The sequence below is a fragment of the Spea bombifrons genome, chromosome 10, assembly GCF_027358695.1.
Source record: "Spea bombifrons isolate aSpeBom1 chromosome 10, aSpeBom1.2.pri, whole genome shotgun sequence".
Taxonomy (NCBI): Eukaryota; Metazoa; Chordata; class Amphibia; order Anura; family Pelobatidae; genus Spea; species Spea bombifrons.
In genome coordinates, this window is record NC_071096.1 from 34,446,756 (window position 1) to 34,471,467 (window position 24,712).

At 39.9% G+C, this 24,712-nt stretch overlaps 1 protein-coding gene across 1 annotated transcript; it reads right to left on the reverse strand.

The window, feature by feature from the left end:
- Nucleotides 1–13,565: 13,565 nt before the first annotated feature.
- Nucleotides 13,566–23,823, reverse strand: MPHOSPH6 (M-phase phosphoprotein 6). The gene is made up of 5 exons (XM_053449379.1): nucleotides 23,652–23,823; nucleotides 16,353–16,465; nucleotides 15,102–15,192; nucleotides 14,392–14,489; nucleotides 13,566–14,101 (listed from the first exon to the last, which is right to left on the reverse strand). The coding sequence occupies exons 1-5, from the start codon at nucleotides 23,697–23,699 to the stop codon at nucleotides 13,966–13,968; spliced, it is 486 nt and encodes a 161-aa protein (XP_053305354.1). The 5' UTR covers nucleotides 23,700–23,823; the 3' UTR covers nucleotides 13,566–13,965.
- Nucleotides 23,824–24,712: the final 889 nt, after the last annotated feature.

The window sequence follows — 24,712 nt, forward strand, 5'->3', positions numbered from 1 at the left end:
ATCCAAGGGTAGGATAATGAAATTAAGGGTAAGTGGGAAGAATAATATTAGGGAATGTTGGCAAAACGTTTAGGTTGTGGCTCCTAAAAGATTAAAGACCCTATAACAAAACCTACGGTTTTGGAATATACAAAGCATACTTACAGACAAGCACAAAAATATATTATTACAATATAATAGTATTCTGCCACAAGGTCAAGTACGTATTACAGTCTACTTAAGTGATCTGTTCAGAGAAACCGTAAGCATGTGTTTTTAAGCCATAAGCGCACACATTTAGAATATGTATAAATCCAATTTTTACAAACCGAAATCACTTTGGAACAAACCCCTTTAATTTGACAACAGCAAACCGCAGCCATCGGAACATTGTGATCCTTAAAATAAACACCAGGCCTGTCTCCAGCAACTCCTGGGTAGGTGATGATAGTTTTGACTAGAACGATGTTAACAGGAAAGGGGTTTAAAAAAAGACATTTTTAACAATAGACGGTGAACCAGAATGCAAGATCATGCTGGGGTATTGGACAGAATACAGAAAACAAGAAGACTGCGTCTGTAACTGACAAAATAGAGTAATCCACCTTTCCATGATTAACTAATTCATTACCTAAAGCGGAGCTCTGCATCAGTAACAGTCTATACAATTCTGCATGCGTGTGTGTGTATGTATATATATATATATATATATATATATATAATCCCTGTCCTAGAAAACAAGACTTCTCCATTAGGCCCTAGTGTGAGTGAGGGGTAGCCATGTGTCATAATCTTGGAACAGCCGCAAGGAACGTTGCTCAAGAAAGGAAGCTTGTTACATATCATGTCGAGATACGCACTAATAGGGTTTTTATCGTAAGATCATGTAAAGCATATGTCAACCAAACATGCAGATTGTGTTCTTTAGTCAGATGTGCAGGGAGTAGAATGTACAGATTTACTGGCACTTGAGCAGGTTTATCTTTAATGAAATCTATTCACATTTTTTTTTACTTTTTTTTCTCCCCACTACGAATAAAATCCATTGTATTCACAAACAGAGCAACGTACAGTTTTTGGCTGAATTTTGGGCCTCATCTTGCCCCATACTTACTCCACACCTAACTATCCTTACAGTAATCTACAGTCCATTTTAATTAAACTCACTGGTATATGGAAAAATCTATAAGCTACGGTATTGGGTTAGTTTGGCCGCTTGCTCTACGCTGAAGATGCTAGCTTTATTACAGCAGGCTGCCCCAAATATCCCTGTCGCTCTGATAAATGTCCCAGAGGGACCGTAACATTGAGCAGAGAATAAATATTCAGCTAATTTTCACCTTCACTAAGCCGTATTACAGGCTAATTGAATCCGTGTCTATTGTTAACAAGTGAAAAGCCATTGTTTATATCTGAGCTGGATACTGACCTTTAAATATGCAGTCCATAAACCATAAGTGGTAATTATTGATCGCGCAGGTTTATGGCTCTTGGTAAACACTAATGGATGTTGTGCTTTAGAAGGGCAAAGATCCATTGGCATCTTTACCAGAAAACACAATACAGAAAAAAACATTATATGGATTAAAGACATTTATTCTGGTTTTTCAAAAGGACCAGTGACACTTTGTTTAAGACTTGTGTTATATTAAATAAATATAGAATTTGACGACAATTAGAATCATTCGGCCTATCTCGTCTGCTTTGGACGATGTAAAATAATTTTGAAGTCAGCTATATCTTTTATATATATGTAAACAGGTTTGAATTTAAATCCGCATCACTTGAGGATCCAAAAGAGCAGTACGGACACCGCAGGCTCCTGTATTGACAGACAATGGCTCTACGATGAACAGCACGAAGTCGGCAGGTAATTAAACGGGGAGGGTAATATATGCAAGGCTCATGTAATCATTTTCTTAAAAAAACATAAAACTTTACTGACATTTGAATAGTTTAAATACTAACTTTTTGTCAGTATGAGGAACACCTTACATTGCGGTAGATTTGCACCGCAGCGCCCTCTAGTGGATTTTTTTCATATCTAAATACAATTCATTTCAATTTTCTACCAAAAAGTAACCTATATTCATAGATTAATGTTCATGAGAAATAACCAGCATTTCTTGTGGTTTGAAGTTACACACATCTTTCTCAGTGTCCGTTCTTAGGCACCCCCAGCATTGCATGTTTACAATGTCTCCGCATATAAGTAAAGATGGCTAAATACATTTTGTCCATCAGACATGTGCTAACTAACTCTTATGAATACTGTTTTTAGAACCTGATGGAGGTTTATTCGCTAAGTACTGAGATCTGATCCTTGTCTCCTAAGGTACTTAGTAAAATGAACACCATTTATACTTGTCGTGGTCCCTTAGCACCCGGGACCCTGCCATAGGTATGGGTTATCTCAAGGCTGCTTTTACAGGGAAACTCAGATCTTATTTAAGATTCTCTTGAGTTTACTTTCTGATTGGAGCCCATTTTAAATAATTGTGGTAATGGAGAAAATGCGCTGCGTTCCCACTGACAATCTGGAAAACAAAAAAGCTGCCCCGGGCGGCCAGCAGGAGCCGAACAGCGCAGAGATTCAGCCTGCAATGGTTTAGATCGGTACACTGAGAACATGTAAATATGCCTGTCTTATATTCTAATTGTATGTACATATGTGCTGGAAAGCATTTCATTTAACCCACAAATATTGTTACCCAACAAACTCTCTATGTGTTTATTAAACTAGATTATGGGGAGAGTAGCTGAACGCACTTTTAAAGTTTGGTTCCGTGAGATAGTGTCCAGCGTAAGCATAAATAATAGTGTGCATGTAAATTAAAAGAATGAAAAAAAAATTCTGTACTTAATCCAGCGGATCAATATTTGGGTACTAATTAACGTGGGAGAGACAATTCAAACAAGCACACTGGTAAATTTTCTATGGAAACAATAGGCCGGCAAAGTCAGTTGTTCTAACACGTTAATTATTGGTTTCCTTTAAGAAGAACAACCTTTCGACATCCCTCGATCACACAACAGATAATTACAAGAGAACAGGGCCCACGTAGTGACCCTCATTCGCACGCCAACAGGATAAATTAAGTAGAATTGAAGTTGCTTCCTCTGCGTGCTTTCAAGATTTCATTTCCAAGCCAGATTTAGCAAATAAGCTATTAAGCGGGGGGGGGGGGGGGGTTTGCATTTATCCGGGTAACCTCATAGCCGTTACAGTCAGACGTATATATGTCAAGATTTTTAATGAAGAAGAATATGTCATGCAAGTTTTAAATTACCCCCAAATCATCTGCCATTCTGCATGGAAGGATACTCGTTCCTAGGATCAGTATGTTGATTTGGTACATCTTATCATCTCCTGAGTGCTTTTAAATAACCCCTTAAGACTTATTAACTGCCGCAAGGAACTGTGAGGAGTGACATTGTTAATGAGTTCGGCGGCAGAGAATGCTAACAGTGACAGCTGAAGAGATTTTCTTTGAACGAGTCGCGTATTTTGCTTTATCGAAGGAAGAACACGTATCGTTTCCTTTCATTTTTACTCACAATGTTTCTGTTGTCATGCTGGCCGAGCCCTAATGAGTCAAGCGTGCCCCTGTGGCAAACAAATGGTTAAACGTAGGTAATTGTAAACCTGATGAATGTTCGGCAAATGTTTCCATGGTAACCAAGAATTTTGTACGCTTACGGAAGACCTTCTTTCACTGTATTACTAAAGAGGCTGTCGAATTACAAAACTCTCTTGTTTTTTGGGGGAGATTGGGGCCCCCTCATTAGTCGAAGAATATTAAGAATAGTACGGGACGGATTTTATACGTTTGACCCTGTAAAGTAGTCGAGGAAATAATCTTTGGCTGTATAGTAGTGACTTACGAGTAACAGTAAAAATGCATGAGTGAGCCCTACATTTACTGAGACCCAGCCTGTCCTTTCCGAATGACGCCTGACACACCAAATTAGCTGCTGAAAAGGTTTGGCTATCTCCTGATAGAGAAGTCAGACCTATTATGATAAGCAAGCTCGAAGGTGGTCAAAATATCACCTAGTACCCCGTCTTACACAGCACAATAACATGAAAAAGGGTGATCAGGTAACATTTCTTCTGGCAGGGGAGAAATAATAGAAATAATAGTAGAGTGCCCAGACTAATACTTCACAATACAAGTTTCATTATACCGCTCTGTGTATTAAACCTTATTATGGTGATCTCGCTATTATCAGGAACATAACCCCATCCACATCATTTGTTTTGTAAAATTCAGCCTCCTTTTTCTCTCCGTTCTTTTGTAGCTAATCCGGTCTGCATGCAGTAATCACCGGCGGGTTGTTACGCAGACGGGTATCGTGCTGGGAAGCCATAAAGGGTCTCGGGTTCATATAAGTTAAATTCACGCCATATGAGAGCGTGGAAACGCAGAGCAGCTGTGCCCTCTCCGAACCCGAACCTCACCGGGCTGAACCGTTACAGCCGAGGGTCACTGAGTACAGAAAACTATGCCATTTTCTTTATTATTTCCCGTTCCGCTATGTATTATTTTAACAAGAGTAGATTTCTTTTACAGTTGCAGCATTAGCGGATCATATGCCTCTGTCTAAACCTTTCATAACAATCACATCATATTAGAGGTTAGCTTTGTATAATGTAATTTAGCAGAGAAAAAGGAACAATAATAGAAAAGGAACAAAGAAAGGCAAATAAAATGATTTCCCCGTCCATCCATCCCCCTTTTTTAAGACTTTTTTTTATATAACAAATGCAAGATATATCCATTAGGTTGTAGAAACACAGCTAGTGATTGTTTTATGGTAACATTTGATCGCTTCTGTGTTTTTGCTGCGTTTAGAGCTATGGCACGATCTCCAGGTCTGATTCTGCAGGAAAACGTCCAAAAATAGCAATCCATAATTCTGCCTGCGTACGCATTCTCCACATATATAGGTTCTTACGCTAATGAAGCCATGGGTACCACTGACCTTAATTATGTGATATGGGGTGAGTTTGTTTATTAGTGATTCCTAGTGCTAGATCTTACAAGACAATATATATATATATATTTGTAGACTGTATGTATATATATAGATAGATAGATAGATATGGTATATATATATATATATATATATATATATACACACACACTGATAAAGACCCTGGATAGATCCAGACCCTGGATAATACTCAGGTAACTGGATGCTTGGGATGACTAAAGCTGAAGTTTGGGGGCTGAATGCATCTTTTTAAATGCTCGGCATCTCCTTCCCATAAATAAAACTCCGTGAAGTATATTTTCTGTCTCTAGGGAAATAATGTTTCCATTGAATTATTGTTTACAAACTGCTCAAAAGATTCCCAGCTTTGTCTTTTTTTTGCTCTGTTCGCGAAGAAGCCCAAATGTACCTCGTATTTCTGTACGATCAGAAACAATGTACGCATGAAGCGGGTGATACATTGTTACCCGACAAAGAGTTGTGAATGCTTGTTTTCAGTTTAGAAACACGCAGACACACGCAGACACTAGAGGATTCAGTGGTACGCTGGCTGTTAGACTGGTGCGGCCGAGTCCGGCATTGTGAAGAAGTGAGAACAGATCAGAATACAGTAAACAACAACCCAATATTGTTTAGGAAGCCCCAGCAAACAGATAACCTTGAGAGAGTCTGGGGCCGTTTGTTTCCGATTTGCCTCCTCAAACATTCCGGCACAAGAATTTCCTTTCCGTAAAACGAATTGTCTAATCATTTGTATTCTATGCGGAACGTTGAACGCGAACAAGATTCTGTAATCCGGGCATTGCAACAAACAGTGTGAAAGAAGGCATGGAGCACAAAGGAGCGACAGTCGGGTCTGTGACGTTTCAGTTTGTGAAAGTATTTTTCATGGCATGGTGGTGTTTCTGGATATTAGTTGCCAGGTCTTTTTTTCTGCTCTGTTGATTCATAGAATGTTTTTTGATTCATCGGGCCTGGGTAATATTTTTGCTGGAAACACTTCATTGTCATGTGGCAAAAAAAAAAGAATCCGGCACTGATAGGCTGTCCCCTTCTTCTAAAGAATTATATGCTGGATAAATACTTTTTATCAAAATATAATAAAATTTAAAGCCGCACGCAGTCTAATCACTGAGCATACATGTAATTTATACCTGTGTGCCGTGCGCGGACACAGACCTTTCATCTAAAACAAGCTTTTTTCACATAAATTACATTTTTTTACACAACAGGTACACTTTAAATTGACAGACACTTCACTGAACAATCCCAAAGTTTGGATTTTTTGCATCATGTTCCTAAGAGACCTTCTTCTCCTGTAAAAGGAGACGTACTATATATAGTGTTCTGCGCTCTCTTCATGCCTGTGGATTGTTCCTCCACTGAATTATTAATGAAAACCTGCTCAGGTAGACCAGTAAAATAGGATGTTCCGGTCTTTATTGTTACATTTTTAGCTTTTTTTTTTTTTTTTGCTAAAAATAAAGTTGAAAATCTTCGGAATACCTTTGGCTTTGAACTTGCTCTTAGTTCATGAGACAAGCGCGGTTTATTCGCCTGCGCTTCAAGTTATATATTCAGGTATAAAGCGGAAAGCGTTAAAATGAAAGCTGTGCAGAATTTAGCTTCCAGCTGCACAATCCTTGTCCTATTGTCTATCCGCACGTCAGTCTGAGTTACGATTCTGACATGGCTTCGTGGGCATCAAACTGCTAAATCCGATTGTTCGCCTGTTAGATACAGGAATGAATACGAACGACTGCCATCCTGTAATTATACGTTTTTATGTGAGTGTGGCAGCTACGTTCAATAAAGACAATGCTACTTTATCTTCTGGGGGGGGGCTTTGGGTTTGGTGTTTTCTTTTTTTTTTAGTCTTCGGTCTCCATCACCATTTATGTAACAAAAAGAGAAAAAAAAACTTAAAACAATAACCGTAGAATTATTTAAAGCTGCAATGATTATTCCTATCAGTTTAGTAACCCAGTAATGGTTTTAGGTGGTTTTCATGTATATTTTATACCGTTAGCATATTTTTATTTTTATATATATATATATATATATATATATGTACATAAATGTGTGTGTGTATTTATATTGTGTATATAATATATATTTGCTTTTCTTAAGTTGAAATCCAGCTCTAACACTGCGATTTACAGGCGACGATACTGGTTGTGATGCACAAGATTTATGTACTGACAAACCTGGAGCTATAAAAAAATGACATTTTTATTGTCTGCCATCCCAAAATAAAGCGTTTATCATATACCTCCCATCTGGTCGTTCCTGCTTTTAGCATCCAGATGGGGATTGAAAGGCCTAATGCAGGAGGCTGCTCATGCCGCCTGCCTTCCCGAGCGGCCATTGAATAGCCCTCTGTGGCAGCGGCCGCCTGTTATTGTATGTAAATGTTCAGACCCGCACCCTTTTCATACAGCGGGTAGTTATATCCGGATTCCCGAATCTCGGAGGGTTGGAAGCAGCCATTGCCAAGAACACAAGCATAAAGGGTAGCCTGTCATCTACAACTACCAAAACACTCAGCCAGACACGGGCTGCCTGAGACTCAAAGGAGTTGCAGGGCAGCGGGTTTGAGAGCATTGGCAGTTCATGTGCTCGGTTGTTTAGTATATAGAGCAATGTTCATTGGCATGCCCCATATAGCCAGCTGGTTTGTCCCCATACATAGGGCAGTATTTACTCTTGGGGCAAGTGTATGATATTTCTGGTTTTGCTCAAATGCTGGCTTTTCCACCGTTAACACTGAGCATCTTAACGAAATCATTCATGCGATCACTAAGGAACAGGCTTAGCATTATGAATCAAAGCATTCACTCCGCACGTCAGAAACGGCTACCTGAATGTTGTATCAAAGGGTTGGAAGAACACCGAGTCAAACCCATCACGCCGACCACCGTTAACAAACAACGGGATATTTTACAGACCTGCTAGCGACCTTCCGAAAGCTTGCGTTTATTATTTGTTTGTTAGCCCGTAATTCTTGGCGAAGGCTTTGATCCACGTTACTCGTTAAAGGTTTGAAAGGGAATTTCAGACTAATACCAATGCACTTAGCTCTATTGGATCGTGAGGAAACAAAGGACAATTTGCGTTATCTGTAGCTGTTGTTAGATAATAATAACATAGAATAGAATCTACGAGCGGATCAGACCCATTCAGCTCATCCAGTCTGCCTGTGTTTTCTGCTGTAAAGACTCGGACCTTAATTAGTCGTTGGTCTCGTCTTAGATTTAGGAATTGAAATCCCCTAACTGCTCGGAGGCTGTTCCATGTATCTGTATACTGTACACTATCAGCCATAACATCATGTACTGAGAGGTGAATGGAATAACAATGATAATCTTGGTATCATGGCACCCGTCAGTGGGGGGATATATTAGGTGGCGAGTAAACATTTCATCCTCAAAGTTGATGTTAAAAGCAGGAAAAATGGGCAGCGAAAGGATCTCAGGGACTGTGACAGGGGCCAAATTGCGATGGCTAGATGACTGGGTCAGAGCATCTCATAAAACCGCAGCTCTTATGTGGTGTTCCCGGTCTGCAGTGGTCGGTATCTATCAAAAGTGGTCCAAGGAAGGAAAAGCGGTGAGCAGGCGACAGGGTCATGGACGGCCAAGGCTCATTAATGCACGTGGAGAGCGAAGGTTGGCCTGTGTGGTCAAATTAGACCCCTGTCCACTGATGAAAGCATCTACAATGGGCACGTGAGCATAAGAACTGGACCGCAGAGAAATGTATGAAGGCGGCCTGGTCTGATGAATCACGTGGATGGCCGCTTACCTGGAGAACACATGGCACCGGGACACATCCATGGAGCCCCCACCTCACAACTTACAGGACAGGCCAGGGCTGTTTTGATAGCAAAAGGTTGACCTACACAATATTAGGCAGGTGGTCGTAATGTTATGGCTGATCGGTGTATGTATATTATTATATATTAGAGCTGGAAAACATAACGTTTTAAATTCATTTTTCAGGTTTTTTTTTTTTTGCCACCAGTCTGCAGGCATTATTGACAGATCACTGCTGATTAATACTATTCCCTCCACAATGTTTCATACATTACAGAATAAACCCGGTATAGTAACACCATACCAGGTTATAACGGCAATATATTTGCAGCTAGCTAAGTAATTGACACAAGTAGAGGAATGACAGCTTCATCCCAGGGGAGCCTAAAACACAAATGAAACTACTTTGATTTCAAAAATCAACTGGAGGGAGTATTCGTACTTTGCGAAACATCTGAAGGAAATATTGATCAGGGACACCAGTTTTGCTGAATATTATTGTGCACGGATTTAGAGGACTCGTAATGAACCCTGCTGAATGTAATCGTGATTGACTCGGGGAAAATAAAGGAGCGAGAGGGAAACGAGACACAGTAACTATCGTAAATCACACCATTACTGAGAGGGGGGTCCATATTACTGACATGAAATAGATGAATAAGCAAAGAATTCAGGATGAGCGTGGGAACCCGAAAACGCACTAAACCTCATTTTTTGCAGCTGTACTCGGTAACCAAAATTCAGCTTGGTTTGGATCAGTTTGCAAGCTTCTTAGAGATCCTGGAAGTTTAGAACACGAGGAAATCCGATGGATGGAGGACGGTGAGGGAATTTAAACACGCATGGGATAGACACAGGGATCCTGAATATAAAACAAGACCAACAACTGATTAACGTTTGAGTCTTTACATCAGGAGACGCGGCCAGATTAAATAGGCCGTATGGCTCTCATCTGCTGTCCAATTCTGTGTTTGTATGGATTGTTTAAAACGTAACTGGCGCCTACCTCTTCCAGACTTTGCGTGGCTACCGTATCGGCCTCTTTTCCTCCAGCTTTACCGATCAAAACAGACGCGTGTCTTATGATCCGGGCTTTCGTAATAAATAGAACCTAGAATAAAACTTTGTATCGTCAAATAGTCTTTCTATCCAACAATTAACGACTCCTGGGACATGCCGATTTTAAGAGAGTCGGAATGTATTATTTATAAGTTCATTCAAAAATATTATTTACACAGGAAATAAATTCTGGGGAAAATGGAATATAAGCAACAATTTGGCTTTTAAAAAGAGTCAGAAGGGTTAATCGGTCTAAAAATGTGATCTGTAGGAATCCGGTAAACCCCTTTTCTCAGGCTGCCCTAAGCGTACAATGTACTTTTGTTGTTGTTCCATCTTCTGTTGATGTGTAACTTCCAACGTTCTGCTTCTGGAAGAACCTCTAACAAACGGAATCTTTGGAACATTTTGATTATGACATTTGGACACTCTGCCCGATTGGACATACCAAGAAAACGGGACTATTTTTTAATATACATACCTGGCATTATCATCCCTTTTTTATAATACTTGCCGTTTTTTTTTTTAATGACAGATTTACTTCCAGATTGACAGCATTTACGGGGCCTTCCGTTTCAATAAAACACTGAAATGGTTCAAACCACCCCAAAATAATTTCGAGGTGTTGCTCCGTGTAGAATTAGAAACGTTCAAGTCAGGGTCAGCAGAAGGATAATCGGATTGTCGCACGAACGCAATGAGAAAGGATTATCCGTGCCGGACACATTAATCCTGGAGCTAAGAAGACACTATCCTTTTAAAGGGATTAAAGGAATAAGCCAAAAGAGATCTGATTTAACCACTCAGACCCTGAAACATTACTAGGAGGGGACACTTAACATAAGTAGGATGCTACACTGTATCAATAATCAGAGGCAATTAGAACGATAGCCATTAAAAGCAAAACTTCTACCATTTGTTTTCTGTATGTGGGATATTTTATTGTCGGTAGATACCTGGCAACGTGCGCTTAGTAGGGTTGTTACTTGAAGAAGAGCAGGAACACTTATAGAAAGTTTTGCATAGGTGCCCCTTAGTCCCCGTTTTACCGTGTGATGTATACGGGAGATGTAGCCTTTCCTACATTTGTGTGTCTTTACCTGCTGGACCTTGGACGCCAAGGGGCACATCTCAGAAGCATATATTTTCCCAAATTAAGGACCCATTCTGCCATTTCTGTGAAAGTACGTGAGTTTTGTAATTTTAGTTTGATGCCATTTGCAGAATATTACATCATTACATAGCAAGCTACATCACTTGTGATGCAATCAGTGCCGTGTGCCAATACCAAGGAGACTAATAGAGGATCATAGATAGGTACTTGCATTAAACATATAAATACATACCCATAAAAGGTACTATTTAGGAGACATTGCAACAGAAATTACATTATATATATATATACACACACACACACACCTTACAGCAGGGGTGTCCAACCTGCGGCCCTCCAGCTGCTGCAGGACTACTTCTCCCATAATGCTCTTTCAGCTAAGGAGCTGGCTGAGGAGTATGGGAGATGCAGTCCTGCAGCAGCTGGAGGGCCGCAGGTTGGACGCCCCTGCCTTACAGCCATTGACAGTAATGTTGGATACAGGATGCATCACGGTAGGATTACCCCTTTAAGTATCAGACACACATCACAAATAATTGGAGAATGCTAGGAATGTTGTATTCTTCAACTGGACAGATTTCAAGGAGATTGTTATAAAAATGACTATTATTAGCAATGCAGGTCTGATCATGTTGCCAATTAACATAATAATAATTACTGCGCTCCTACTGAGATGTCAGACTTATCAAAATAAAGCATTTACATCAGTTACCGGCAGCACAATATTACAACTTTTTAAACTGATTATAGCCACATTAAAAAAAATAAGCAGGGGCCCGCTGCATCGTATAGGTGCTTTTAATGAAAATATTCCAGCTATAGAGATATTTATAGTGAAAAAGGCATATCGTGTGCCACTTGATTTGACACATTCCACGTCTGTTATTGTTTCACAAACAACGGATCGCAGTTAAAACAGACTTTGGCTAGCATTGGTTATTAGTGCAAAGGAACATAGAGAATACAATTACCCAGCTACATAATTGTATTTTTTGGGGGGAACTTGGAAATGTGGAGCCACTCTGCATGAAACCTGTACCTGCTAAAAGCCTTGAAAAACGGCAGCAAGCCCTAAAAGGGTGTATTCATGTAAATTTTTCTATAAATTATATATATTTACATTTTTGAGCACTAGAATTTCTGGTGTTCTGAGCACTTTCGTATAATTCTGCTCTTGCAGACTTTGCTCAGCTCACACGCAGCTCCTTGCCTTCTTGCGGCAGATTGTAGAAATGCCTGTTTTTAACCTAAAAAGGACCATCATACGCTCTTTAATGCATAGGATAGCGGTGCAGTCTCTGTAAATGTTCAGGGTGTCCCTTTCGTAAATGCATATAGGATTCCCATATATACTCGGCTCCAGCGCTGGCTCGTTGGACGCTGTAGGCCGGGGTCGGTTCAGTCTGTGCTTCAGCCCAAATGGTTATCACTAGCTAATTGTGGCTTATTTTTAAAGTGTATAATGAACATTATTATGTGAACCGCAGTATAAAATGACTTGTTAGAGAAACAGCAGTGGAACATCGTACATCTATTGTTTAATAAGCCTTTGTTGAGCTGAGCTTTCCTTGTCATTGTCAAGCTAAAAACGGAATTATCTTTTTCTGTCTTAACGTTGTAATCAGTTCCTGGATAAAACCTTTTATTTCAGCATGGCTTTTGGCAGAGTTATGTTTTAACTGATTGACAAAGACTGGAATAGATGGCAGAGAACAGGGCCGTAATGCCTATGGGGCAAAAAAGAATGCTTGAGATGCCCGGCTACAATGACTAGTTGATATCTTTTCCCATTACTTTAATAATGAGCCAACGAGGATATGTTACTCAAACTATTCACGCACACATATAAAGTAATTCGGAATTAAAAGCTCTAAGAAGTGCCGTGTTTACAAACTTTGGTCAGGTTTTTGTTTATGGTTAAAACGCTATGTTTACAACATTTGTAAACTTTTACAAGATTTGTAAACATAGCTTTTCAGCCATAAACAAAAACCTTTCACCTCTTTGCTGGAAACAACATAGCTTTACTGTACTTTACTGAAGCACGGCCAAATATAAATCATTTAATAATGAAACAAAGTGAGTGGGGGGGTCTGTTATTGGTTGGTATTCACCTTTCCATAAGGCCGACATGCTGGGGGTCACTCGCTCACATAAAAATCCTTAAGTGGATCTTTGACGCACTCTGTTACATACGGATCGATAGAAACATTGAACAAAATGTTTCGAAAGGTAAACCAGCCCCTGGGCAATTCAATGACGGTCCTGGGGACAGAACCGGCTCCATGATACACGGATCAGAAACCCAAAAACACGGAGCTTAATACCGGCGCTGCTCCAAACCTGAACTAAAAATGTGGCTACATAAGTGTGTGCACGATCAGATAATTAACAGAAGAATTTTCATAATGATATCAATGCTTTGAGTGTTTCCTTATTCACATGACTTATAACAACCTGGGGGGGAAAAATCATTAATCGTATGGCTCAGAATTATGCGTCGGTTTAATGAATAATTTATCAGCAAGTACCTGCAGGCTCTTTATTGTGCAAAAAGGATTCTGTGTTTTGCAACCAATTAGAAGAAAATAAATCATTACTGTTGTAAGCAGGGTTTTATTTTCCTTTTCCTCAGTTCTTAAGTTTCTGTGGCAAACATTAGATGTACATTGATGTCTATTACCATACAGAAATTACATTTAAAACAACTCTTTTTTTTTTTTTTTTTAGAAAATTACATTTAACAAAAACCTGCCCCTACTTTAGATCTAAACGTTTCCACGAAGATTTTTTTTTTCCTCTCTCGTCGACACAGCGGTTCAATAAACATCAGTATAAAATAAATACAAATTTACATGTATTTCTGTAAAAAGTAGCTTAAGCCAGTCTTTTAAAATACCCATTTCAGTAAAAATTAAAAAAAAAAAAAGCTTCTGAAACACTTTTAAAAATGAAAAAAATAAAAACTGGACAGTTCTCACTTATTTGACGTGTAAGCTTTTAATCCTGCGGCTTTATGAAGGTCTTCTTTATTTTATTGCTCGGGACATTACAGTTCTCATCTTCTTCCCTTAGTACTTTCTGGTCTCGCTTTTTTGCAAATTTTTTCTGGATGGTGCCAACTAACGACTCATATCTGCAAAAAAAAATAACACCCCCCCAAAAAAAAGTGATTCAGAATGTTAGTTATTCTGAACACAAAGGCTTTTATAGTGAGCATATCACATTGCAATGGTTGCAAATTAGGTTGCATGGATCACATCAATGCCACGTTCTTGCCATAATAATATTAAATACATTTAATTAAACGCCATTGTCCATATCAGCATTCTGTCCCAACACGGCTCTTTTGGAATTAATTTGTATAGCTATACAAAATTCTCATGGAAAACTAGCCAGCAAACAAAGAAAAAGAGTGGATCTCACCTTCGGGCCATTTCTTCATCTGTAACATCAACCTCCATTTTTCCATCGTCTATAACCTCCTCGGTCTTTTCCTTGGCGTTCATCTGGATCATCAGCTTCTAATAAAAATCAAAATGTAATATGCACAGTTAGCCTTTTTTAGTTTTAAGAATCCGAGGATAAGGGTATTAAGTAAACTAGCGCTGGACGTCTCTAAAGAGATTTTTCCAAACCAGCACACGTCACATATACCATATAACTGCATTAAAACTATCCAATTCTGTGCCGTACATCCTGACGGAAGCCTGCTCTTGACATCATTCCAGTTTTTGGAGGTATAGCAGAAGTAATTTGGCTTTACGTTAATATAACTCAAAAGGAGCACATCATATTTTACGCTGTACTGCTGGAAGTACTTGGAGGGAAAACCCAATGATGGCTGGTTGCCCGCTCCACCGAAAGCTGCCATTTCTCATGGAGGTTATTGCTTGCTGACACAATGAGACTCATAAAAGCGGCCATATAGCTTGTGTTGGGCAGGAGTTATTGCAGAGAGGTTTGAAACCCATTCTGCTGAGGAACTGACTAAGGAAAGAGACAATTAGCTACTTTAGCCAATGAGATCATGGCAAAAATGTGCGTGAGGAGAACATCTTCCATGACCATTATTAAGGTCCGACTTCTACAGCAAGGCAATGGCATTGGTTATCGGGTTTAAGCTTCATACTAACCTCGACTTCCGGGTTAAACCCTTTAAAGGACATTCTGCCAAACAGGAATTCTTCACATGGAAGGAAACTTCTCTCTTCAATGATGAAACTCCTGAAAGGGACGCAAAAAGACTGCTTCATCTTCCAAACCAAATCAAAAGGCACAATGGGTTATGCAGAATGAAGGATGCTATGTTAAGTGATGAAACTTGGGGGCAGTTCTGCTACAGAGTTTTAAACTTCAGAAGAAGACGACACACTAGGTCTTTTAACTTTTTTTTTTTTATGAAAAGACCAAGATTTACAATAAATATTCAGCGTATGGTTAAATTTTATTTTTTGGCTGGGAGTAGCACCCAGGCATTAGACTACATGAAGTTGTGTGCGCCATCCTTATCTGGTTAGACAGCTGTCATACAAACACATGTAGCCAAACCACTGGTTGGTGGGACGTTTCTCATGTATTAAGAGAAACAGTTCTGTAAATACTATTTAACTAATAATTCTTTGCTGTGGTGGCCTTCTGTAGCAAACCTCAGAATACCGATTCAAACCAGATGAGTACACTTTAAACGGCGCACAATGAGCACACTGGCAGCCATAGACAGTCAAAGGGCTATTATCTGCACATAAACCAAGGTATAAAATTAATTTAAACCAAATGACTGATAGAATTCCACTCGGCCATTCTATACGTCCACGTAAGAGCTTAATTTGGAGGCGTCTATGTTCTCTTAAATGCATATTTTTCAAATATGACACTTATTACCCTGGAGGTGACATTCATTTAGAGGAGCTGAAAGATGGCAAAAAAATGCAGGAAATGGTCTTTTCTTAAAAAGTAGGTCAAGCAATACATAAAAAAGCCATAAACACTGAGCCCTCAAGACAGAAGACACCCGCAAAACACAATGCACCCCCTTCCTCAGTCCTGGGGTAATAAGCCTCGTCTTTCTTAAAAACCTGAATCCCAAATCCCTTAATAAGAAAAGGTAGTTTTCCGCCTGCAGGGCAGACTATAAATTCTAGTAGTAAGATGAAGAGCTCCACGGCCTTCCAATTATCGCAGGACGCAGCTTTCTGCATTTAAAAACCTATTTCTAATACAAACCCCATAAATTCTGCGGTCGCTTTCTGAGCAGATACCCAACACACCGAGTAGGCAGCCATCCTAACCGCTGTCTGAACTGGATCTAAACCCCACACAGACAGGCCAGTGAAGGGTTAATACAACAGAATACAGGAACCCATCCGGATACACGAGCTCCTTACTCTTTCTCTTTGAGTTCGGGTAAATCCAGGTACCAGTGCTCATCGCTGATTATTTTCTTCTCATCTTCTTCCAGTTGTTTTCTAGTCTCTGCATCAATGCTCCGCTGCATAAACTAAAGAGAGCAGATAAAGAAATCGAGGGTCAAGAAACTTATTCTACGCTTTTATTTTTCACGTAAACACTACTTTTGGCCTCATATGCAAATAAGAGCAGGTATTCATTTGCATATGGGGGGCATAAGACAGATCTAACACATTCAAACTATTTCATTTTGGAATCCACCCTTTTACCTGTAATTCTACCACTAAATTGAGATTTATTTTTGTGATCTAGAGCTAGAAACCAAAGTGATATTTAGGCGACCCCTTAAGTAGTATGCGCAACTATGCAGTTTTTAAGAAGAAGAAATAAAAACACTAAGTAAAAATCTACACAAAGGGCAAAGTCTATAGCAGAAAAGAAAAAAAAGAAAAACGTATTACACGATCCAGAAAATGTAATTTATGGCTCGCTCATCTTGGTTGTCTGGGCACAAGGGCAGAAGAACTGGAAGATATTTCTGGTGCTCGGGTTGCACAGAAACCTACTGCCAGATCAATAGAGAAATCAATTGTTAAGCAGCCTGGTCACTGACCCCCCCCCCCACTAGCTGTCAATTAATGCTGGAGTACTCCGTCATTGTCTGCTTACATGCATCAACCCAGCTCTCTGGGCCGTATCATGGCGTTAGCTTTTTTTTTTTCCTCTCTCTTCTAATTTAGGAAAAGGCTTAAACAGAAAGCGCACGGAAGCAGGCGGATATTCGGTACCGCAGACACCCGAGGCTTTCATATCGTGCATCCACAATTAGTACAAAGAGGAAAACGTGACGCTTATACATTTACATAGCGAGATGTAACTTTCGACACCTTAGAGATAATGACATTTAAGGTGTACCAGCATGACATTTCTCTGATCCACCAGCAAAGCTGACACGTGGCCTGGTCCGGACTTGAGGAAGCCCACGGGCGAAACACGTATCGGAGGATTCACAGAGACACTTAACCCCTTGACTGCTAACGACGGCATGGTGCCGTCGCTAGCAGTCCCAGTCAGGCGCTAACGACGGCACCATGCCGTCGCTAGCACTCTCCTACCTTGATGGGGGTCTGTGGACCCCCATCACCACCTACCCCGGCGATCTGCCCCTCATTTTGAAGGGCATCGCTGGGACCACCCGATCCGGCTGCTGACGTCGCGCGTAATGACGCGATGACGTCACCGCGCAACTTTATTGAAAACTGACAATTGTCAGTTTTCACGGTATGGGGGCATGCTGCTTAGATGCCTGTATCTCAGGCATCTGAGTAGCTACAGACCCCCAACATATACCGTTGGAAAGGTAATCGCCTCACCTTTCCAACGGTATAATGCTTGTAAAAAAAGAATAAAAATTATTATGTTAAAAAAATAAAAATGTACAAAAAAAGTAAAAAAAATGATTTGGGGGTCTCTAAAGGCAGATAAATAAAGATCAAAATTGCCTAGAGACCCCCAAATTAAATTATCTAAACATAAACTGGTTTAACTTAAAAAAAAAAAAAAGTTTAAGTATTCTAGCTAAATGATCACTGTGGTAGCCAATGTTACCACAGCGATCATATAGCTATAAAAAGTCACATTCCCTTTTTAAAAATGGCCGATACTAAATTTTAACCCCATGATCCCTTTGATCATGGGGTTAAATTTAGCCAAAGGTAGAGGGAGGCAATTTTTGAAATCCAGATGAACTGCAAAAATCAGCCGTATAGCCTGTAGTACGTAAGTTAACCATGTCATCCCTGGAGCCCCTTGCATTTTTACTGCAAAACTTATTTTTGCTGTAAAAGTGATTTTTTTCTCCCTTTACGATCATCTCTTTGGGATTGTAAGGGGAAAGAATGGTGCGTGCTTCTGCGAGTGAATGTATGGAAAGTATGGTGTGTGCTTCTGCGAGTGAATGGAGATATGAAAAGCGTGTGAATGGTCAGTAATTAGGGTTGAAGCGTTGACGTGGCATTACTGCTCACGTAAGAAGTTAAATTATGGCACAAAAAGTACATATTTTCAAAAACTACACCCCTCGGCGCATCAAATGAGGGGCTGCGTGTGTTTCTAGGACAAACCTGGAGTGCGCAAGAGACAAATGAACATGTCGCTATGGTTAGAAAAAACATATTTTCTAGCCAAAACGACATATTCCATCATTATCTGTGAACTTAACTTTTGTCCTAGAAATACATGTAACCCCTCATTTGAAGCTCCAAGGGGTGTAGTTTCTTGAAATGTGTACTTTATGTACCCTAATTTAACTTCCCAGATGTCTAGACCACCTTAACTTCAGATATGGCAGATTGGAGAATCTTGTTAAAAAATTGTCTTAAAACATTTAGGGGCGATGCCTGCATTTAGACAGCTCTAGACAGCTGGGAAGTTAAATTATGGTACATAAAGTATATATTTTCAGAAACTACACCCCTTGGCGCATCAAATGAGGGGCTGCATGTGTTTCTAGGACAAACCTGGAGTGCGGAAGACATAAATGAACTTGTCGCTTTTAATTTTATTTATTTTTTAGTTTTATTTGTGTGATATTCACTTATTTGTTGTGCAAGTCAGATTTCTGATACAAATACAAATAAGACCTCATTTGCTGCGGCTGGGGGTGTAGTTTCTAAAAATATATAGTTTTGTTGGCATATTTTAACATCCCGGGCAGCTAGAGCTGTTTAATTGACGCAGCCATGCATTAAATTTAAAGATGAATTTTGTGATAGTCTAATCAATTTAACTTTTAGCAATAAAATATTAGAAAAACACAGTCTACTGTTCTCAATGTCTGTTTATTTTAGACCGGTTACCTACTACAAATATTTAGCAACACAGGTTTTGATATTAGAGTTTAGAAAAATAACATTACGAACTAGTTTTTATTGAGTTGGAAGTGAAAAATTACACTTTTTTCCCATTTTTGGTTGTATTTTGCAAACCTAATGAGACATACACATATAAAAATGGTATATTTGGAATCTGCTGGGTGTACTGAAAAAAACAATATATGGTTTGTATAGTTTATTCCCAAGAAATTTACTTGAAACACGTTTAAACGTGAGATGCACCAAAATGCCGAAAACTAGCTTAGCACCAGGGTGTGAAATGGCTTAGCAGCCAAGGGGTTAAACAGAGTATATTTTATGATAGTGTTGTAATTTAATAAAGTATTTATTCTACATGACTTTTTATATTATATTTATATACATATACTCCATACACTCAGCTGTCCTTCACCTTAAAGGGGGAGTACTGCCCTAAGTCTCTGGGCAAAGCGAGAGGCTAACTGTAGCCACCTTTTTCTGGTCCGTTTTGGATGTGTTGTAATACTGCTCTATGTGATTTTATCCATTTGTAGATATCTCCATTTAAATACAGTTGGGTGCGTGATCCCTAATCACACCAGGCATTGATGATTTGAGTCAGTCTCTGACTCATCAGAATGTGTTTTTTATACATTTAAAAAAAAAAAATCATTATATTTGCACTATTATTTATTTTTTCTTTCATTTATTCTACATAACCCATTGGGGTGAGTGTGAGTTACGTTTATATTTACTTACGTCGCTCCGCTAACTGTTGGTGGGTTGCACCACCAATACCTGTCTTTTAGTGTGGGAGAGTGGGATTCCCACAGAGTGTTGTAGCGCATGTACACTTTTACCTATTGTTTTTTCAATTTTGTACAGCCTTTGAATTGCTGGGAACAACAATAAAAAAAATTGTAGCCGTCTACTAAAAATGACAATTCCTAAAATGGACCCTCTCCCCAATTCAGCAAAGTTCCGTTTGGATAAGTGTTTAATTGGGGAGAGGGTCCATTTTAGGAATTGTCATTTTTAGTAGACGTCTACGGATTCCGAGAAAACATTTTATTCCAATTACGCCTCCTCTCAACGCTGACAAACAGTATCATTTTTTACCAAATGGCCCCAAAACGTGTTACTCAGTGGTTGCTTTAAGTAGCGTTCTTTCATTGCGCCATCCCAGTGACATTTCACCCACCGAACACATTCCGGTAAGTGAGTAAATTAGCGGGTACACGGCCTTTCCAGTGTTATTAGCGTTCCATTAGATAAGGGGGGCTGGCTGTGCTTATATGTTAGGAAAAATATTTTACGCCCGGAAGCAGGTATTGCAGTTCAGTGCATGGCGGCCCTGCTCTAATGCGGGTCACCAACAACTCAAACTCATTATTCTAACCTCGTTTAATCTCTCGCTCAGCGGCAGCTTGACATTACGTGCGCTCACATAGCAATAGGGCCCCCACCTGCCTTCAACGGACAGGTACAGAGGCGTGCAAACTGTCAGCGTACGTTCGTGTTTACAATCGGCATAACTCCTGCTGCAAAATCTCCGCACAGAGCAGATATTGCATTTCATATGTATCAATTAAAACATCAGGTTTGTAAACTCTATACATCAAAATATTTTTAATCATTTGTTGCTGTAAAGAATAATTTGAAAATAAACGATAGTATTTTCTAAATAACCCATAATTGTATATAGATGACATCATTTTACTACAACAGCAATGCTTTCCTTCTTGGTAAAAGGCTCTACATAGTCTGTTCTTTAGGGGTCTGTCCACAAATTAAGCAACTTGTGAATTTGAGGATTTTAACCAGCCAAAGTGGCTCAACACAACCTTTACAACAGGAACTGAAGTTGGCTTGGGTCAGGTTGGGAGACTAGTTAAAAAAGTTATTCAAGTCAACGAAATCCTACTCCATTCCTCAGGAGGAGATAAGTTGACTCAGAAGTCCATTAAACTCCGCCGGACAGCCTGGCTGACTCCCCGCAGACTAACAAAACCAACTCAACAACGAACCCTACAGTATCTGATGTAACTGGGCTTACGTGTAACTCAACCGTGTTGGAGAATCTGGTTTATCAACAGTTTAGTTTTAAAAATGATTGCTCCAATAGCATTCCATTTAAAATAAAAATGGAACATTACGGTCTCCGAAAACGAGCGGGTCTTATCGTATAATACAACCGCACACTTACACCTTTTCTTTTTTCTTCCCTGAAGACTGCGGACCGGCTCATACAAGTTAATTTAGATTTCAGATTTATTTTCATGCGGCATTCGCTGCTAAATGACAACGTCGACACCATGAAAGACCGTCTGACTATTTCTAATCGGAAAGCAGCTTCGCTCCGTAATAAGCGTCGCAGTGACTTCTTTCTTGCGTTCCTGCCCACACGCACGGGTGACGAGAAAACGCCGATCGAGACTTGATTGCATTGTAACCGTCACCAGCAGAGAGCTTTTCAGACCACGAATCCGACAACACCACTTCTCCAAATACAAGTTCAAAGAGTAAATTGCTGGAGGAAAAGAGGACATTCATAAAGCAGCTCCCGAAACCCATCAACCATTTAACACAGCTGGAGACGGATTATATAAAACTGTGGCGTTCCAAGCACCCCCGCAATTAGAATCCGGCCAGTTTGACACTTCGGAGTTTAATCAGCGAAGTCACCTAAACCAATAACTTTTAGCTAAAAGTACCCTCGCTGGAAGCCCCATTAACCTCAAAGAAAAAAAATACGCATCAGAAAAACATGGTAGCGAGTATTTCTGCCGCTGATTGTCATTTAAATTCCCGTGTAACACTTAATAACAGCTATCGCACATATGTGAATAGACCCCTGGGTGAGACTTTTATAGCCTGTACTGCTAATCACTGGAATAATTTAAAAACAGAGTAGTATTACCATGACGTTTGTAGGGCTGGGAGATGCGGACGACAAAAGTTACGGTAAAAACACATTACAAAGTCACCGAGAGGAGTCCGGAGGGCTGACACGTAGCTTTGTTTCTTCAGTAAATCGTGATGTTTTGCACCAGTCCCCGCTATGCGTATTCCAATGATTCATAGAGTTGCACTAGCAATGGGCTAAATGACGAGTGACATATATTCTACTATTCAAAAGCTTGGGGTCACTCAGAAATGTCGTTTATGAAAGAAAATCAAATTTTGTCCATTAAAATAACATGAAATGGGTGAGAAATCCAGCGTGGATTATGTTAATGTTGAGAATGACCTTTGTTGCTAGAAAAGACTGATATTGAATGGAATATCTTAATAGGCGTACAGAGGCCCTTTATCACTCCCGTGTTCCAATGGCCCATTATCACTCCCATCACTCCCGTGTTCCAATGGCCCATTATCACTCCCATCACTCCCATGTTCCAATGGCCCTTTATCACCCCCATTGCTGCTCTCTTCCAATGGCCCATTATCACCCCCATCGCGGCTGTCTCCCAATGGCCCTTTATCACCCCTATCGCGGCTGTCTCCCAATGGCCCTTTATCACCCCCATCGCGGCTGTCTCCCAATGGCCCTTTATCACCCCCATCGCGGCTGTCTCCCAATGGCCCTTTATCACCCCCATCGCGGCTGTCTCCCAATGGCCCTTTATCACCCCCATCACTGCTGTCTTCCATTGCCCCTTTATCACCCCCATCGCTGCTGTGTTCCAATGGCAGGATGTGTTTGTTAATCCAAGTTTAAATTTAAAAGACTAATCAATGGTTAGGAAACCCTTTTGCGATTATATTATGGCTAGAAACGTCTTTGTTTCCCATGAAAACAGCTGAGTGACCCCAAACTTTTGAACAATAGTGAACATGCGCACTAATGTTCTGCAACCCTGCAGGAAAGATTGTGTGGAGCACTTGCATGCGCCATAGTTGCATCTTATAGTGCCAACCGCATGTTGAGTGCTCTGGCACAGAAAACATTCCACTAGAATACTTCTCACCTACATACGGTATCTGCTAGTAACGCACACGTGTTGGTTAACACGCTATAGTTCCCTGATATAAACTGTCGCTGTTGAGGACTGAGTCACGGCAGCGGGGTACCCCATGCGTACCCCAGGTTTATTGACACCGCTATAAGATAGCCACAGACAACCCATGTGATGCCGGGTGCAGCAGGCCATAAGTAAAGAGATGGGGGGTGATTTATTTGAGTGTGACTATACCTTTAAAACACACACAAGTTATACATATCTGCACACACCGCTGTTTACATTACATATGTGGCTATACACGTCCACTGCAGAGCATTAAGGAATATACACTTCCATTGCAGAGCATTAAGGAATATACAGCCATTGCAGAGCATTAAGGCATTGCTAAGGGGACTGCACACATCACGCAGGCACAAGCAATCGAACAGCACGTGTGCGCTGCAGCCGGCGCCGCCGTTACCTTCATACGCAACAGGTTCTTGGACAGCTTCCCGACCTCGACGGCCATTGTTACCGGAGGAATGAGGAGCCGCGGGCCGCTGGAATCGCTGAAATCACACGGGGAAGGCCTTCACACCGGTTCAGACGCTGCTAATCAACAGAGAGTCACCGATCGGCAGCAGGAAATACAGGACGATCTATCGATGCCAGATACGTTCTGTTCAGCACCACGTGATTGTAGCTGGTCATAGCTTATTGCCAGCTGAAAACCTGTATATATGTGTGCATATATATAATTCCGGTATAACTACCTTCATATGCTTTCTGATTATTATTATTTTTATATTAAGTAGTGAATACAAAGACACAAACACGGAAACTGATGGAGGTGGTTGTTTTAGCATTATATATATATATATTGTATATATAATATATATATATATAATATATATATAATATATATATATTGTATATATATTGTATATATATATATATTGTATATATATATATATTGTATATATATATAATATATATATATTGTATATATATATATATATATATATGTATACTGTAGATAGATATAATATACATAGATACAATGTATTAAACATCTTATAAATTATAATAAATTGTTGCAATCATATAAATAAACCACTAAAGATGCTGTCGGCTGAGACATTATTAGCACTCTCCAGTATTTTACAAATAAACGTTATACTTTCCACTAGAGATTTAATCACATAAACGCGACACAGAAATGTTCAGGAAGCTTTTTCAGTTTCCACGGCAACAACGTGCTGGCACCTGCTTTTGTGTCACATGACGATGAAGTGATTGCGGCAAAAATGATGAATGAAGAAAATTTTGAGAAATAATTATTTCTGCGAGGGGTCTCGGTATTCAGAACTAAGAATGATGTTTCTAATGGTGTTTTTAATTACAGAAATGTTACATTCTGCAGGGGAGGTCTGTCTGTCCGTCTATCTATATATCTATCCATCTACCTTTCTTTCTGCTAAATTGTTCCATGCTTATCACTTTGCCCCTGAGTTGCTCTTTATTCATTCCCCCGTCTATACA

Bases quoted from the DNA above. Each gene is read 5' to 3' on its own strand.
- MPHOSPH6 (XM_053449379.1), bottom strand. From the start codon at position 23,699: ATGGCCGTCGAGGTCGGGAAGCTGTCCAAGAACCTGTTGCGTATGAAG. The intron at 15,193-16,352 runs GTAAGGAGCTCG...CGTCCCTTTCAG, and splicing joins CCCGAACTCAAAGAGAAAGA to GAGTTTCATCATTGAAGAGA. The intron at 14,102-14,391 runs GTGAGATCCACT...TTTTTTTTGCAG, and splicing joins GATGAAGAAATGGCCCGAAG to ATATGAGTCGTTAGTTGGCA.